The sequence below is a fragment of the Tyto alba genome, unplaced genomic scaffold, assembly GCF_018691265.1.
Source record: "Tyto alba isolate M040663 unplaced genomic scaffold, T.alba_DEE_v4.0 Super-Scaffold_9, whole genome shotgun sequence".
Lineage (NCBI taxonomy): Eukaryota > Metazoa > Chordata > Aves > Strigiformes > Tytonidae > Tyto > Tyto alba.
In genome coordinates, this window is record NW_024881330.1 from 15,061,529 (window position 1) to 15,075,764 (window position 14,236).

The 14,236-nt window shown below is 40.1% G+C and overlaps 1 protein-coding gene across 1 annotated transcript in view; it reads left to right on the forward strand.

Moving 5' to 3' along the window:
• ENPP2 (ectonucleotide pyrophosphatase/phosphodiesterase 2) overlaps positions 1-13,727 on the forward strand; it is a 73,080-nt gene extending 59,353 nt beyond the window's left edge. The window contains 8 exon segments of the mRNA XM_042786001.1: positions 376-548; positions 829-877; positions 2,863-2,999; positions 3,482-3,617; positions 4,818-4,895; positions 7,454-7,586; positions 8,190-8,346; positions 13,116-13,727. Coding sequence (XP_042641935.1) covers positions 376-548; positions 829-877; positions 2,863-2,999; positions 3,482-3,617; positions 4,818-4,895; positions 7,454-7,586; positions 8,190-8,346; positions 13,116-13,286 — 1,034 coding nt within the window. The 3' untranslated portion in view covers positions 13,287-13,727.
• Positions 13,728-14,236: the final 509 nt, after the last annotated feature.

Here is a 14,236-nt window from a genome sequence, read left to right on the forward strand (position 1 = left end):
AACATAAAATAACAAAAAGGTAATTATCTTTTATCTTTAGAACGTGTGACTAATAACACTGTGTTCCAGATGGCTGATATAAGGTCAGCATATTGACCATAGGTTTGCACTGGAAGCTGCAGGAGTAGTTATAATAAAACAGTTTTCCAGTGTCTTGATGTAAATTAACCTTCTTGTCATAAATGCTACCATACTGTTCAGGCAGCATCTGCAATTTTATGATTTGGACAAAAGGTTAATATTTTTATTACTTTAAAAGCATTAACATGTTGTGGGTGTAAACAGTATTGTCGGTACGTGTCTTGGCTTGGTAGAGATGCTGCCGAATACGTTTGCAATCTAACCATCATACATTTATCTTTGGTGATTTCATAGATCTGCTTGGATTAAAGCCTGCTCCAAATAATGGCACCCACGGAAGTTTAAATCACCTGCTGAGAGCCAATGTTTATAAACCAACTGTGCCAGATGAAGTCGCTAAACCACTCTATCCTGTTGCTCTACCTTCTGCATCAGATTTTGATATAGGATGTACATGTGATGATAAGGTAGGTGTTTAGGGTCTGCTACTATTAGCAGTAGTTGCCAAGTAAAGTTGCAGCCATTTTATCTATTTTGAGAGGGTTTGATCTGTAAGAATTCCCTTGATCCTACCTGTGAATTGTTTGTGCCCTTTTGAAAGTATTATGGCTTTTTGTAAAACAGAAAAAAAAAAAAAATCATCAATGTTTTATAGCACTAGTTTTGTTTTGCTAGATGCCTAGTAAAATGAGATGTCAGAATTCTCCAGTGATCCTAATCTTGTTCCTTTTTTCTGTTCTTGAGAAGAACAAGTTGGATGAACTCAACAAACGCTTTCACATCAAGGGAACAGAAGGTAATAGCCTGGTGCCTGGGTTACTAAAAGCTGTTTTTGTTTTCTTCTGCAAGTTACTTTGCATCATTGATACCAGAGAAACTCCTGTTTTGGTTTAGTTAATGTGTAGTAAACCATCTTTTCAAATAACTGTCAAAATAGCACATAGACATACATGAGATATGTGGGCTATGTGTCTCCTGGACACTAGTTCCTGCTGTATACCAGAGCTGACTTTTCAATGGCAGCGCTCAGCCACACCAGGGCCATGGTCCAGATTAAAACATAGAAATAGGGCTGGAGGGGAAGGGATGGGAACTGTTTTTCTGAGCAGCAATACTGACTGAAAGGCACACCAAAGCAGAGATTTCCTTCTCACAGCTGTGATCTGGTTCAGCATAACAATTCACAGCATTCCCCTCACCATGATGATTGTCCAAATTAGCAAATTCTGAAGCTTTGAGTTTAGTCACAGACTTTTGAGATATTTCAAATCCTATTGCTCAGATGACTAAGGAGATTTTTTTTTTTTAATTCCCTTAAGAAGCTACTTCAGTTCTTCTGTTGTGAGCAGGCAATGTAGCATATCCTTTGGCTTCTAGAGGTGAAATTATTCCTTTTCTTTGTGAGTTAAATTGACTTTCTCCAGTTTTCATCTTGTTAAACAGATTTTTCCAATTAGTGAAGAGCTACTCTTTGCTGTGGCAATTTCTGACATCAGGAAAAAACACCCTCACCATTGTACTCCTAGGTATCTCAACATCTTTATTTTAGCTTAAGCTTTTGATGCTTCTTCACATCAGTAATATAAAAATAGTATGTTTGATGTATTTTAAGATATAAGCATTTAAACCAATCTCACTTGCTCATTTGTAAATTAAGTGGAAAGAAGTGCATCTTATTTAAACAACAAGCAGTTCTGCTACAAGTTATTTTGTTGTCATGTTAAATCATGACAGGCTGTAGCACCTGTTCATGGATCTTCTGGTGTTTAGTTCGTAATTCCATTCTTCTGCACAGTACACCATGCATATTTAGCTGATATAGTTATTCACACGCAGAAGAAAAAGATGAGTTCAGCTTCTCTTGAATAAAGCAAGTATATCATCTTTGTCCTTAGACAAGGCTTTTCCTACTTTTCTTTCTTCTGTCCTATAAAAATATCCTCTCTTCAGACTCAAGCACTAATAAAACATGCCCTTTTCCTTCAGGTTAAATGCTTATCTGTGAACAGTGTTAGGCTGCTTTCCTTGTTTCTATGTTCTGATTTCTAAAAGCAAGCCAAGCCTGTTTGCCAGATGGTAATCAAAATCAATAAACTGTGCAGCACAATGCAAGATTAGCTAGGAAATTATTTTTCTTCTATCTCTTTTAGTGATGTGTTTGTATTTTTATAAGCAAGCTTGTCAAAGGCGTTAGTGACATTTAATCATAACATACCACCAAGACAGAAGAAAGGCAAGTTTTGCAGAGTTGGAGGTGTCTTTTTGTAGCCAAAGTTAGGAAAAGGGTTGGTTTGTTTGTTTTCATTGATATTACTGACAGAAAATAGCACATCGGTCTTCATAACATCATCTGTATCAGCCAAATGGAAAAAAATACTCTCAGTGAGTGACCACTTTTGCCTCCCTTTTGAGAGGGACTTTACAAAAAGATATAGGAAGGAGAGAAAGTCTGGAGAAGAGTGGCTGGGAGTGATAGGACCCTTGTGGAGTCTCCTGAGTTTGGAGAAACACCCTCTCTTCATGCTATGACCCCAACAAGCTTTCAAGTGCAGAGAGGACTTTTGACCTCAAAGTGGCTTGTGAGCCTGGAACAGGGATCCCAACCAAAACTATTGAAGAACTGCTCGTCTCTCTGTCACAAGATTTCCTTAGTAGTTAATCAGGGTCAGTGTCCTATTAAAGATCACTGTAAAATCAGCATGTGTTGGAAAGCCAGCTCCTTTATTTTCATCTTTAAGGTTTTCAGTGATAAATGTAGATGTAATTTCTTCTCATCTGTAGACAAGCATCTTCTATATGGCCGCCCTGCAGTACTGTACCGCACAAAATACAATATCTTGCATCACCATGACTTTGAAAGTGGCTACAGTGAAACATTCTTGATGCCTCTCTGGACATCCTACACTATTTCCAAACAGGTTAGTGCTGTCTTTGCTCTTGAAAAAGTGCTTAAAAAACCCTGGGGAAATCTGTTCGGTACCTGTATTCTTGAAGTCCTAAAATTCCCCTTCCTCAAGTAGATTTTACCACCAGAAATTATGACAAATACCATTGTAAACAATGCCTTTTTTTTTTTCCCCTTCAGGAGAAGAGTTTTAAGGCAGAAGGGCTGTATTTGCTCTTTTCATTTTCTTTCTAAGTTTTGTTTGTTGGGCTTTGTTTTATTATGATGGACTAATCAGCAACTTAATTTGAATTACTTCCCATGGTGACTTCTGCTACCTGAAGGAGGGGCTCCGCAACAGATACAGGAGCAGGATTTGGTTGTATAGCTAGGTGGTTTATTTTACTCTGCCCAACGCCTTCCATGTAATCTGTCAACTATATTAAATCATTTTCTTTTAGTTGTAAATGCTGGAATTACTTTTCTTGTCGTTTCTGTCTATATTCCTCAATCCAGGCAGAGGTATCGGGTGTCCCGGAGCACCTGGCCAGCTGTGTGAGGCCCGACCTCCGCATTTCTCCAGGAAACAGCCAGAGCTGTGCATCCTACAGAGGCGACAGGCAGCTCTCCTATGGCTTCCTTTTCCCTCCTCGTAAGTTCATGTAGTTTTTTAATACCCAGATGTTTTGTAATTAATCTTTTTTTTTAGGGAAAACATAACAAAACTAACACCCTCCGCAGATACAAACAGACTAAGGGTTTTTTTTGAGATTTTTGAGAAAGAATACAGGTAGGAATGCTTTCATTTCCCCCAGCTCTGGAGTGTTTTCTTCCTCTGTGATGTCTTCTCCTCCTCGGAGCTGCTCCTGCACCAGTGTCATGCATGGGGCCCAATGGGATGGATACATTATTCTTGTGGCACTTGCTGAGGACCAAGGGCCCAATGCCACAAGTTGCCATCAAAGCTGTGGTCCCTCAACTTCATGAGAGATGCTCCAAACTGGTGCCCAGCTTCATGCACCAAAACAGTGAAGTGTCCCAGTTTAGTTAATAAAAATCAAGGCAAATGAATAATTGCACAGCGTGGGAATACAAGCTACAAGACGATCTTCAAAAGCTGGCCCTTTAAAGTCAGTGGATAGATACCAGCTTACATGAACTGGGAATCTAGTCAGGGTTGTTAATTTTGAATTCAAAGAGCAGTAAGATAAACATACATTTAATTTATAAATCCAAATTAGACTCTTGCATACTGTAAAAATTTCTACCACCCTATAGAAATAATGCTAGTAGAAAACTTGTGTAAATGAATGTCCTAGATTCTCCTGGTGCAGTTATATTGGTTCAGTCTTGGAACAGTGTTCTTCTGGGATTAGTGAATATTCAAGGGACACTACTGTCTCATACTTGTGAACTTATTTGCTCTGCCTTCCTCACTCAGTGGCTGCAATATTTTATGGTGGATTTCTGATATGGAATTGCTGGTGCAGAGGCTTGCTCAGAACTGGAAGATAATCCCGTACTCCTCTTCCCTGGAAACTGTCTCTTTTGCAGAAGCCTGCAGAGCAGCTCTCTGACTTTCAAAACTGCAAAAATAGATGAGCTATCAAAGTATTTTGAACTGGTTGACAGTTGAAGCAAATATAAAATCCTTACATTCCATGTTCAGCTGTCACATCAAAAAAATATTTTATGCATATAATATGCACTTATGAATATAGTGTTCAGATTGCTGTTTAGATGTCAGTATTCCCTTTGGTTAACCTCTGAAGCCATTTTTCAAAACATTTTTATATTCTTTGAATTTCTGATATTTCATCTCATTAATATTTTTCTGTTTGATTGTTTTCAGAATTAAGTTCCTCTGCAGAAGCAAAATATGACGCTTTTCTAATAACAAATATCATTCCAATGTATCCCGCCTTCAAAAGTAAGTGCCCTTTCCATGGCTTTACTTCTCTTTCCCAGAACTTTTTTTTTTTTTAATATGTGTGTTGGACTATGGAATGAATTGGTGCCAGAAGTTTAGAACATAAAGTTCAGTTACTTGTAGCCAGCAGATAATACATGTGGGCACCTGTATAGTTCTGGGTATGGGCAAGCAAAATACCACAAGAAAGGCTTAAGCTTTTTAAGAAATGTTTCTTTTCATTGATGCTGGGCTATGATAAGAGCAGATATGCTGTAGTTCAGCAATTTTGCTTCATGCCACAGTAATTTCACTTGTGCAAGATCATTCATATTTTCTTGTCTGTAGCCTAAGCTAGTGCAGAATGTATTTAGGCAATGTATTTTCACTTCTCAACTGCAGTTGCCTGGAAGTGTGCACAAGCCTGGGAGTGTGTACTTAGCATGTTGCTGTAGTTCAGGGACAAGTGATTATTTTTGTTTTTCTGTTCATGCCCTTAGAGGTAGACCAAACATATTTACTACCTATAAAGAAAGAGGAAGAGGAAACCAATTTATGGAAAATGAGGAATGACTTAAACCTGGCTGAAACTTTCAGCACTGCAGGGATATAGTATTAATGTTTCTTTTGTCTGCACATCCCTTTTCTCTCTAGTTTTGCCAAGAGGTAGAAAAACCATCAGACTATTCTGGTGGCATTTTTGGCTTGGCAGGAATTGAGAAGCCTTGGAAGAATCTCAAGAGCCTGTTCTTGTGAGATTTCCAATTCAGATTTTAGGCCAGAGAGGTTTGGATAAACATCAAAGTCTATGGGAGGCTTTTTCTTTTTAACCAGAAAAGAGTGTTTTTAACTGAAAAACCTCTGAGTAGGAACAAGTGGTGATGTTTGCTGGGAATTTGAGCAAAGGCACTTAACTGATTGCAGAGTGCAAAATTATTGGGGATTTCCCTCTCTCAAATCACTTCATAAAAGTGCTTTTTTTGCTATTCTAATGTTAGTCTAAGCAAACTAGCTAAGATGCTAATCACAGGAGAACAGCCCACCATGAACAGCTCATTTTGTCTAGTGGCCTTCTTCATCACAAGTGGGTGAAGAATTCCCTGAGAACAAATGCTGGAGCTAATATTCCTGGGGAATTAGAAACCACTACGTGTGTGCAGATTGCAATGCTGAGAGCTGACTATAAACTCATTATACGGTGCTTTTTCCACAACAGGGGAAATACAAGGTGGCAGATTTATGCTATGCTGGTTTTGGTGGCAGCATTTGCTGCAGAGACCCTCTCTTCTGCTTTGTTTTTTTTTTTTTTTTTTTTTTTTTTTTAATTCACTGTCCCATCCCATCACCCCAGGCAATCATTCTGTATCCATCTTTTCTGTAGTGAGTCTGGATTAAGCAGACTTTGCTGGAGGTGCAAGATGATGCCCCTGGGCTAGCCCCCCGTTGCACTAACACTGCTGTCTATGTGGCTGCAGGGGGAACCTAAGTGGGGAACCGATTCAGCTGGAAAACTCAAGGGGGAAAAAAAAAAAAGCTTTCCTTTTTGGGCTATTTTTATTGTTAAGGCTGATGCATTGGAGGAGCAAGCAGCTGGAGGAGTGGTACTGCCAAGTGGTTACAGCAGTGGAGGTTCTTGCTTGTGGGGCCCCCTGCATCAGCCTGAGCAGGGAGCTCCTGTGGCACTGAGAGCCTTAGGACAGGCTGTACTGGGAAACTCGCCGGGGCTGGTGTGGCCGTCAGCACAAGGGAGCCAGGGATGGAAGGGTCTGAGTTGACAAGGCAGAAGTTAAACTTTTACAGGTCTGAGATGTTTTGTTTACACACAATTCTGTTAGTGTTAAAGTAAAAAGGAAAGAAAGAAGCAAAATAATGATGTAACTGGAGGTTCCAGTGTGTTTCATGTCTCTGCAAGCATCTTTCGCTTGTTAAGGTTGAGGAGGACGTGGCGGGAGAGAGTGTCATGCTCTTCCCAGAAGGTGTTGTAATGAGATGCCATGCCATAATTTGGTAAACCTTGATGGAACCTAATTTAGAAGTTAGACATTTTGTATCCAAGGAGAATTTATCTGGAAGAATATGACCTTTCTTATAAAATGTTTGGGTTTTGCTTTTAATCATGGTGCTGTTTCCTTTATAGAATAAAAAAACAAAAACAAAAACAGAAAAAACAAAAAAACACAGCACCATTCCCTGTACCTAGATAAGAAAGACAAAGGAATTGTTTACAGGGTCATCAAAAGCATGTGAATAGCTGTTCTGCTTGGTAAAGGAACAGCAGGCTCTCTGTGCAATGTCTATGGCAATGCCAGCCTGGGAGTGGTACCAGGCATTTCCTTTATCACTGGTTGGGGAAAGAAAATCAACAGACAACAAAGAAGTCTGAATAGGCTTTATTGACCAAACTGAATGAAGCTGCAGTAAATCTGTAATGCTTAGTCTTTGATTTCCCCTACCATCATGTGAATGATGTTCACTGGATTTTTATTTTCAGGAAAAAAAAAGTTTATAATCTTGACATGTTTTGACTTATCCAAAGTTTTGTATGTTTTATATTTTGTTGCTTTTTTTCCTCCCCTCAGAGGTGTGGAACTATTTCCAAAGGGTTTTGGTGAAGAGATATGCCACAGAACGAAATGGAGTCAATGTCATAAGTGGACCAATCTTTGACTATGACTACGATGGTTTACATGACACACCCGAAAAAATAAAACTGTAAGAGTTTGTCTTTAAATTGGTTCACTGTTGCTTCCTTTAATGACGGCCTTATCTTAAGCGATTTGTTATCTGCACATTATTAGATTACTGGGAGGAGATAAAATTTTCTAGTTGTTTCTAAAATGATTGTTCAAGACTGAATGCCCCTGTAGGTAGGACAGCGGTAAAAATACGGAAATAGCAATTCAGCAGGTAACTGGACACCTTGACTTTGAAACTGAGTGTTAAAAAGTTTAATTATGTTCCAAATGATCTATTTTCTCTAAAGTTCTCCAGAACTTAAGTGTTGACAACTGGATACCAGAGCAAACCATAGCAGTGTTACTGAGTTAGATAGTTAAGTCTTTAATTAACTCAGTAATGATTTCTCTTTATGTCCTTGAACTGAAGAAGCCTTTCAGCACCGGCATGTGGTATACAGCACAGTACCAAATCACGAGCTAATTGAACACTAATTTGCAGGTAGCATTTAGGAATCAGACGTATCTCAACAATGTACATGTGTCCTCACATGTAAGGGAGGAAAGACCATGCTGTTTGTGTAACATTCTTCCAAACAAGTTTATCCTTTGTGGATAAATGCTTGCTTTATTCCCTCAGGTTTGTGGAAGGCAGTGCCATCCCCGTTCCTACTCATTACTATACCATCATAACCAGCTGCTTAGATTTCACTCAACCAGCCGACAAGTGTGATGGACCACTCTCCGTTCTGTCATACATCCTTCCCCACCGGCCTGACAATGATGAGAGTTGCAATGTAAGTTCTGCTGCTGCACTACTGTAGCTCCATGGTAAACATTGCCCTGGGACATGTGGAACCCTGTTACTACTAGACGCTAGTTCTCACTCATGTCTTGAATAAAAACACAGGGTAATGACTCTATTATAAAGTGTCATGTTCAACTCATTAGAAAAAAGATCTCCTTCATGATATCAGAGAAAATATGGAACTATTACTGCACCAAAAATTGTTTGGAAAAACTGACATATATGGTAGGTTGACAGTAAACAACCCGTAGGCTTCTATGTTTTGGCAGACACTGTCAGTGTAACTTCAGAGCAGACTAGGGGGAGGTTGTGTGCATTAGATGTATTGTGCTGGCAGCCAGCCTGATGTTTTTACTGAGGTCTGTTTCCATATGTAGGTACAATATAGTCTGTCTGCTGTGGCAGTCTGGGTGCATCAGACAGCATGATTATATCCAACCCACAGAGTATCAAGACTATATGCTAAAACCTGCCTAGGGTAGATGCCAGCTCTTGCTGTTTCCAGAACATGTCTTGATTCAAAGGAAAAGTTTGGGTTCTTGTTAACAGAGATGACCAGACACCCTCCTGGTTCATTTCTTATCTTCCTTTAGGATACAAGATCCTATAATGTAAGAATCTTGGAGAAGTGCAAAGTCTTTGTTCTGGTCAGCACTTCAGAAAGTAATATGCACACTCGGCAGCTGATCGTGTGGCAGGAGAGTGGTTGGGTCCCCACGGGCTCCGGTGCTCTGCAAGGGCTGCCGTCCTCCCAGGCAGCTGTATTTAGACTTGTCCTTCCGCCTGAACTTGTTCTCCCATTACACAGCTGTGCGGATTCCTGCACACAGACGCTTCACTATAGGCTGCCAGGAGACCGTTTCCTGAATGAACGCATTAATGTTATGAATTTTGTACTGGCACAAAAAGTTAAGACTCCTATTCCAGCTACAGGCAGAAATAGTCATTCCAACTCTGTACACAATTCACCTAGAACACTGTCTCTTTCTCGTTCATTAAACATCGCCTGCTTTGAGATCCCTTTTTTTTAAAACCATGCTTCTGGAACAGTATCCCTCTCTTGAGCAGGTCTGGCTTCCCTCTGTTTAGACTCTTAACTGCTTTGGGCAGAGATGTCTTCCATCAGAAGTCTCAGAAAGTCCTATAGATATTTCATCGTGATTTTTCCCTGGACTGCTTTCCTCTGAATCAAGATCCAGTTGGTGATCTGGAAGTTACTAATCTGGCAATTATTAGTGCCTCTGCCCTTCTGTTTCTGCCCATATGCAATTTTATGACAAAGTCCATTTTTTTTCCTCCCTATATTGCGTGTCACAGTCCTCTTAAACAGCTGAAATATTTTTTATGAGCTATTTAGAATAATGGTCTCTCTTACTCTTTGATTTCTTATATTCCAACCCAGGCTTCTTTTCTCTGTAGGTCGTGCTAATTGTGGTGTATGCATTTACAGTTCTGGGTGGAACTTCAGTACTACTACAAGGTTATTAGGAGATATTGGTCTATGTTTTTTACATTGAAAAGAACCACTCCAAAAACATTTAAATGTAGCTCTTGAATTAAAACAAGCAAAATTTTGCCACTCAAATACAGTATCAATCTTAGTTTTGCACATGGTGTTATATCTGACTTGTTCAAAGAAGTGATTGTGTAAAACCTCACATACTTCATGGATGAAATTCATGGGATAATATAAGAATTTTTCCTTAACCTCTCCACAGCTTTCTTTTAAGATCTGAAGAAATATTAGCTTTCCTCCCTGCTCTGCTCTTGTTGCACACACTTTCTCTTCACACCACTGTTGGAGAACGCCACTACTCTTCTCATTTGAGTTTGTTCCATTTCCAAACTGTGTTTATTCATGGTGAGGTTATACCCATTTATTCCTGTGTCAACATTTTTCTATGGCTTAAATAGCCCTTCACTGGGCTTCTCTGGGATTTACCCTAGTGAAGATTTATGATGATTCTCAAGGCATATACTTCTCTCTATTCATGGGAGACCCAGGATCTTTTTTGCTTTTCTTGTAAGAGAGGATGAGCATTTTAGTAGCTTTCCTATGCATCTGTTCCAGTCTTAATTTTTTTTTTTTTTTTTTTTTTTTCTGGAACATGAATGAGACAAAATACTCCAGCTGAGATCTCAAAATGAAAATGGTTTTCTTTCCACTGGACACAACTCCTCTAATTCTATCTAGGATTTGCTTCCTCCATAGCTGTGTTATAATGGTGCCTCACAATCATGCACAACGAGTACACCCAAGTCCTTCTCTTCTATCTGCTGTTTCACCTGAGAAGCTCCCAGCTTAGCAGAAATTATTGCCATCAGTGTGAATAACCCAGTTTCATACTATACCAGGGTCTCGCACATCTGCATCCTCTGGTATGCTATTCCAGTCTAACTGCATTGGCAGGAACTCCCAATTGTTGATTGTTTTTGTTTGTTTGTTTTACTAGAACACTAATCACCTTGGCACAAAAAGCATGTATGAAAACTTTACACAAAATCTTTTCCAAGACCAAAGCTGACGGAACCCTACTAGAAACTTCCTCAAGTCCACTATTTTCCCTTTCAGCAAAACCTTTAAATTTCTCTTTTAATAGGCGAGTTTCTCACCCACCTGTCTACAGTGATCACGTTCAGCTTTCCAGCTAATAATTTGATATCCAGAGAGGTTCTTTTATCCAGAATATCTGATATCTTTTCCAGTGGATTTTAGGTTAGCCTCCTAATTGATCGCCTACTTCTATTTACCTCCATGTTTTCAATTATTTTTTTGTTCTAAGACTATTGTCTGTTGAGGTGAGACTAATCAGCACAGATGAAGAAAACTAGTAATTTAAATGTATACACTGCATTTGTTGTTCTGCAATAATATAACACCATGTTAGCTGATCACTCTGTTTAAAATCCTTGCTGCTGGACCTGAGGTTTTATGGGCCCGTTGTGGAATGGAAAAACTAAAACCTAGATCAGTTGATTGATTTTCTAGGGTCATGCAAAGTCTGTCTTGCTGGACTTGCAAACCTCACAGTCCCGTGATTTATTCATATTGCAGATTGTTTGCAAACCCTTAGGAGTTCTCCTTGTATTCAAAAAAGTAAGCTTTGTAGCAACTGGACTTCCCTCTGATCTCTGTAAAATGCAGATTTCCTGCTCAGAAGGAAGGATTCAAGGCAACAAAAATGTCACAGTGATTGCATTTGCCATAATAACTCTGCTGAGGCCCACTTGCAGGCTAGCAACCTGCTCGCCATGCTGAAGGCTGAGCATGAGGCTTCCTGCGGCCACGTGCTGCCAGGTGGCACACCTGGAGCATGGTACTGCAAGCAAATGGGAGTGAGCAGCGCACGCTCCCTGCTTTTTGCCTCTTAATTTGCATGTTTTTTCTCATGTTCCACACCTGGGTTTGGGCCTCAGGTTGCTAGCAACATGGAGAGGAAAGTTGGTTTGGAGCTGAAAAACTTCAAAACAGAAGTGCTGACTGAAACACGAACGTTTGCTTTAGAACAGCCAGCTATGACCTAGCTGGTACTTTGTGTCCTCTGTGTGCAAATGATCATGCCCAGCCTCCTGGCCTTTGCAGGATGATCCACTGCCTGGTCTGTGGCCCATCTACTGCATTGAGTAGGCTCTGGCATTGCTGAAGCTTAGTCTTGATCAGTGAGAGTATCACTTTGTAGGAGGACTGTGCTGACACAGTCAAAAAAGGGAACGTTTTCAGGAGTAAGCCCAGAGATAGATTTTTATCAGCAAGATTTCCAAGTCACACACATGGAGTCCAAATGCCTGGAGGCACAACCCTCCCTTCCTAACTAGCTTCCCCAGCAGCGGTATAGACGTACCAGCCAGAGAGGTCAAAGGGGGAAAAGTCCTGTTTGCTCTGTCCTTTTCCCACGTCTGCTCCCTGCTGTGCAGTCCCCGGGGCTGGCTGCAGTGCTTGTGGGACATGTCGCTGGGCTGGATAACACACTCTGCAGTGTTTTGCAGGCCGATTTTTCTGATGTGCTAGTGAGTTACGTTAGTGGATGGCTCCAACATGTGCCGAAGCTGGCACAAGGCATGCGGCAGGAGCAGGCCCCTAAGAGTAATTATACCCACACAACCCTACTGTGATCACTCTGGCACCATCACCTCCCTGATTATTTTTTTTTTTTTTCATATTGGGAAATTTTTAGTGACTTTTTTTCTATTAGTGAATATGTATGTTCCAATAACCAGATTCTATAGGTACCAACATAAACCATAGTCCCAACTGTGTAATGAATCATAATGGTCTCCTCACAGTAAAGTGGAAAGATCAAAGTAGTATTGTGTTAGATGAAGTGCTGGTCAGATGAGAATAATGTGTAGGGATAGGGTTCAAAGATAAACAGTCTAGAGTTTGGGCTTTAGTAATACACAACTGATTAATATGGAGCTCTTTCTGTGAGATAAAAAAATATGTAGTGACCAATGGATGTTCTAAAATCATATGGCTGTTCTTCTGAAACACCTACAGCATGGGGCCAGCTTTTTCTAGATGACTATTGTCATTGTCTCAACACCATCCTAAAATGGGTCTTGAAATAAAATTGTAGTAAACATGTTAAGTGCATGTTAAGTTTCAAATCTGTTTTCTTGGAATTTGTTTACCTTAGTCATTTTTGAATAGGTAACAGAGGTTCAAATGGACCCAATGTTTAGAAAATTTATATTTGTTTTCAGAGCTGATTTTTGACATGGCATATTACTTTTTTTTTTTTTTTCTTTACATTTCAGAGCTTGGAGGATGAATCAAAGTGGGTTGAAGATCTTCTTAAGATGCACACTGCGCGTGTACGTGACATCGAACAGCTCACAAGCTTGGACTTCTTCCGAAAGACCAGTCGCAGCTACACAGAAATCCTCTCCCTAAAAACATACCTGCATACATTTGAAAGTGAAATTTAGCTTTCTAACCTTACTCAGTGCATCCTTTTATTAACTGGTGTATATTTTTATATTGTTTTTATATTTATTAATTTGAAACCAGGACATTAAAAATATTAGTATTTTAATCCTGTATCAAATCTAAAATATTAAACCCTTGTGTCATTTGTTCTGTTTCTCTAATGTTTAATATAGGTATGTCTCTTGGTTTATTTAGTAGCGCTTGTAATACTGCAGCTTGAGTCCTTACTCCGAGCTTTTAAGTGGTGCTGCAGGATTTGATACGTGCATCAAGGAAATATTAATTTCCCATGCTCCTTTACCACACTTGTAGTCCTGTACTGTGTATCAAAATACTGAACATGTAAAATTACATTCATTTACTGTTAACTATGTGACAGACATATTTAAACCCTATAGACAAATAGCATCTTAAATATAATAAACCACACATTCAGTTTTTTTAATGTGTTTTGATTTCCTTTCACAGGGACATTCAGAGGGACTTACGGGCAGCTGAGTGTTGCCAGATCTCTCTTATTCACTGGGCAGAGCCCTTCTCAAGAGCTTAGATTTGCTGGTAAGAGGACTGCCAGGAGCTCAGGTGCCCAGCCCTGGTGCTCAGCAGTGAGACCATAAAACAGATGTGCACAGTAGTCATTACTGGTTAGGTTTTGCCATAGAGGCAGAGCTGGGAAAGGAGGTTGGTCGGTGTCACAAGCTACCAGGGGTAGTACCCCACACTTGAGGCCACTTGGCCCTGCTCTGGAGCTGTGGGGAGGATGCAAGGTGACAACATCTGCTGCCACCGGTCAGGCTGTGTTGCATCCCTTCTCCACTGCTGCTGCTCTGGACTGGTCCCTGGGAATCCCTGTTCCATCATCTTTTGCTTTGACTTTGAGGGAAGCTGAGGTAAGGCAGGTGTTGATAGAGGTGATGTTGCTAAACACCCACCAGTGGGCTTTTACCTG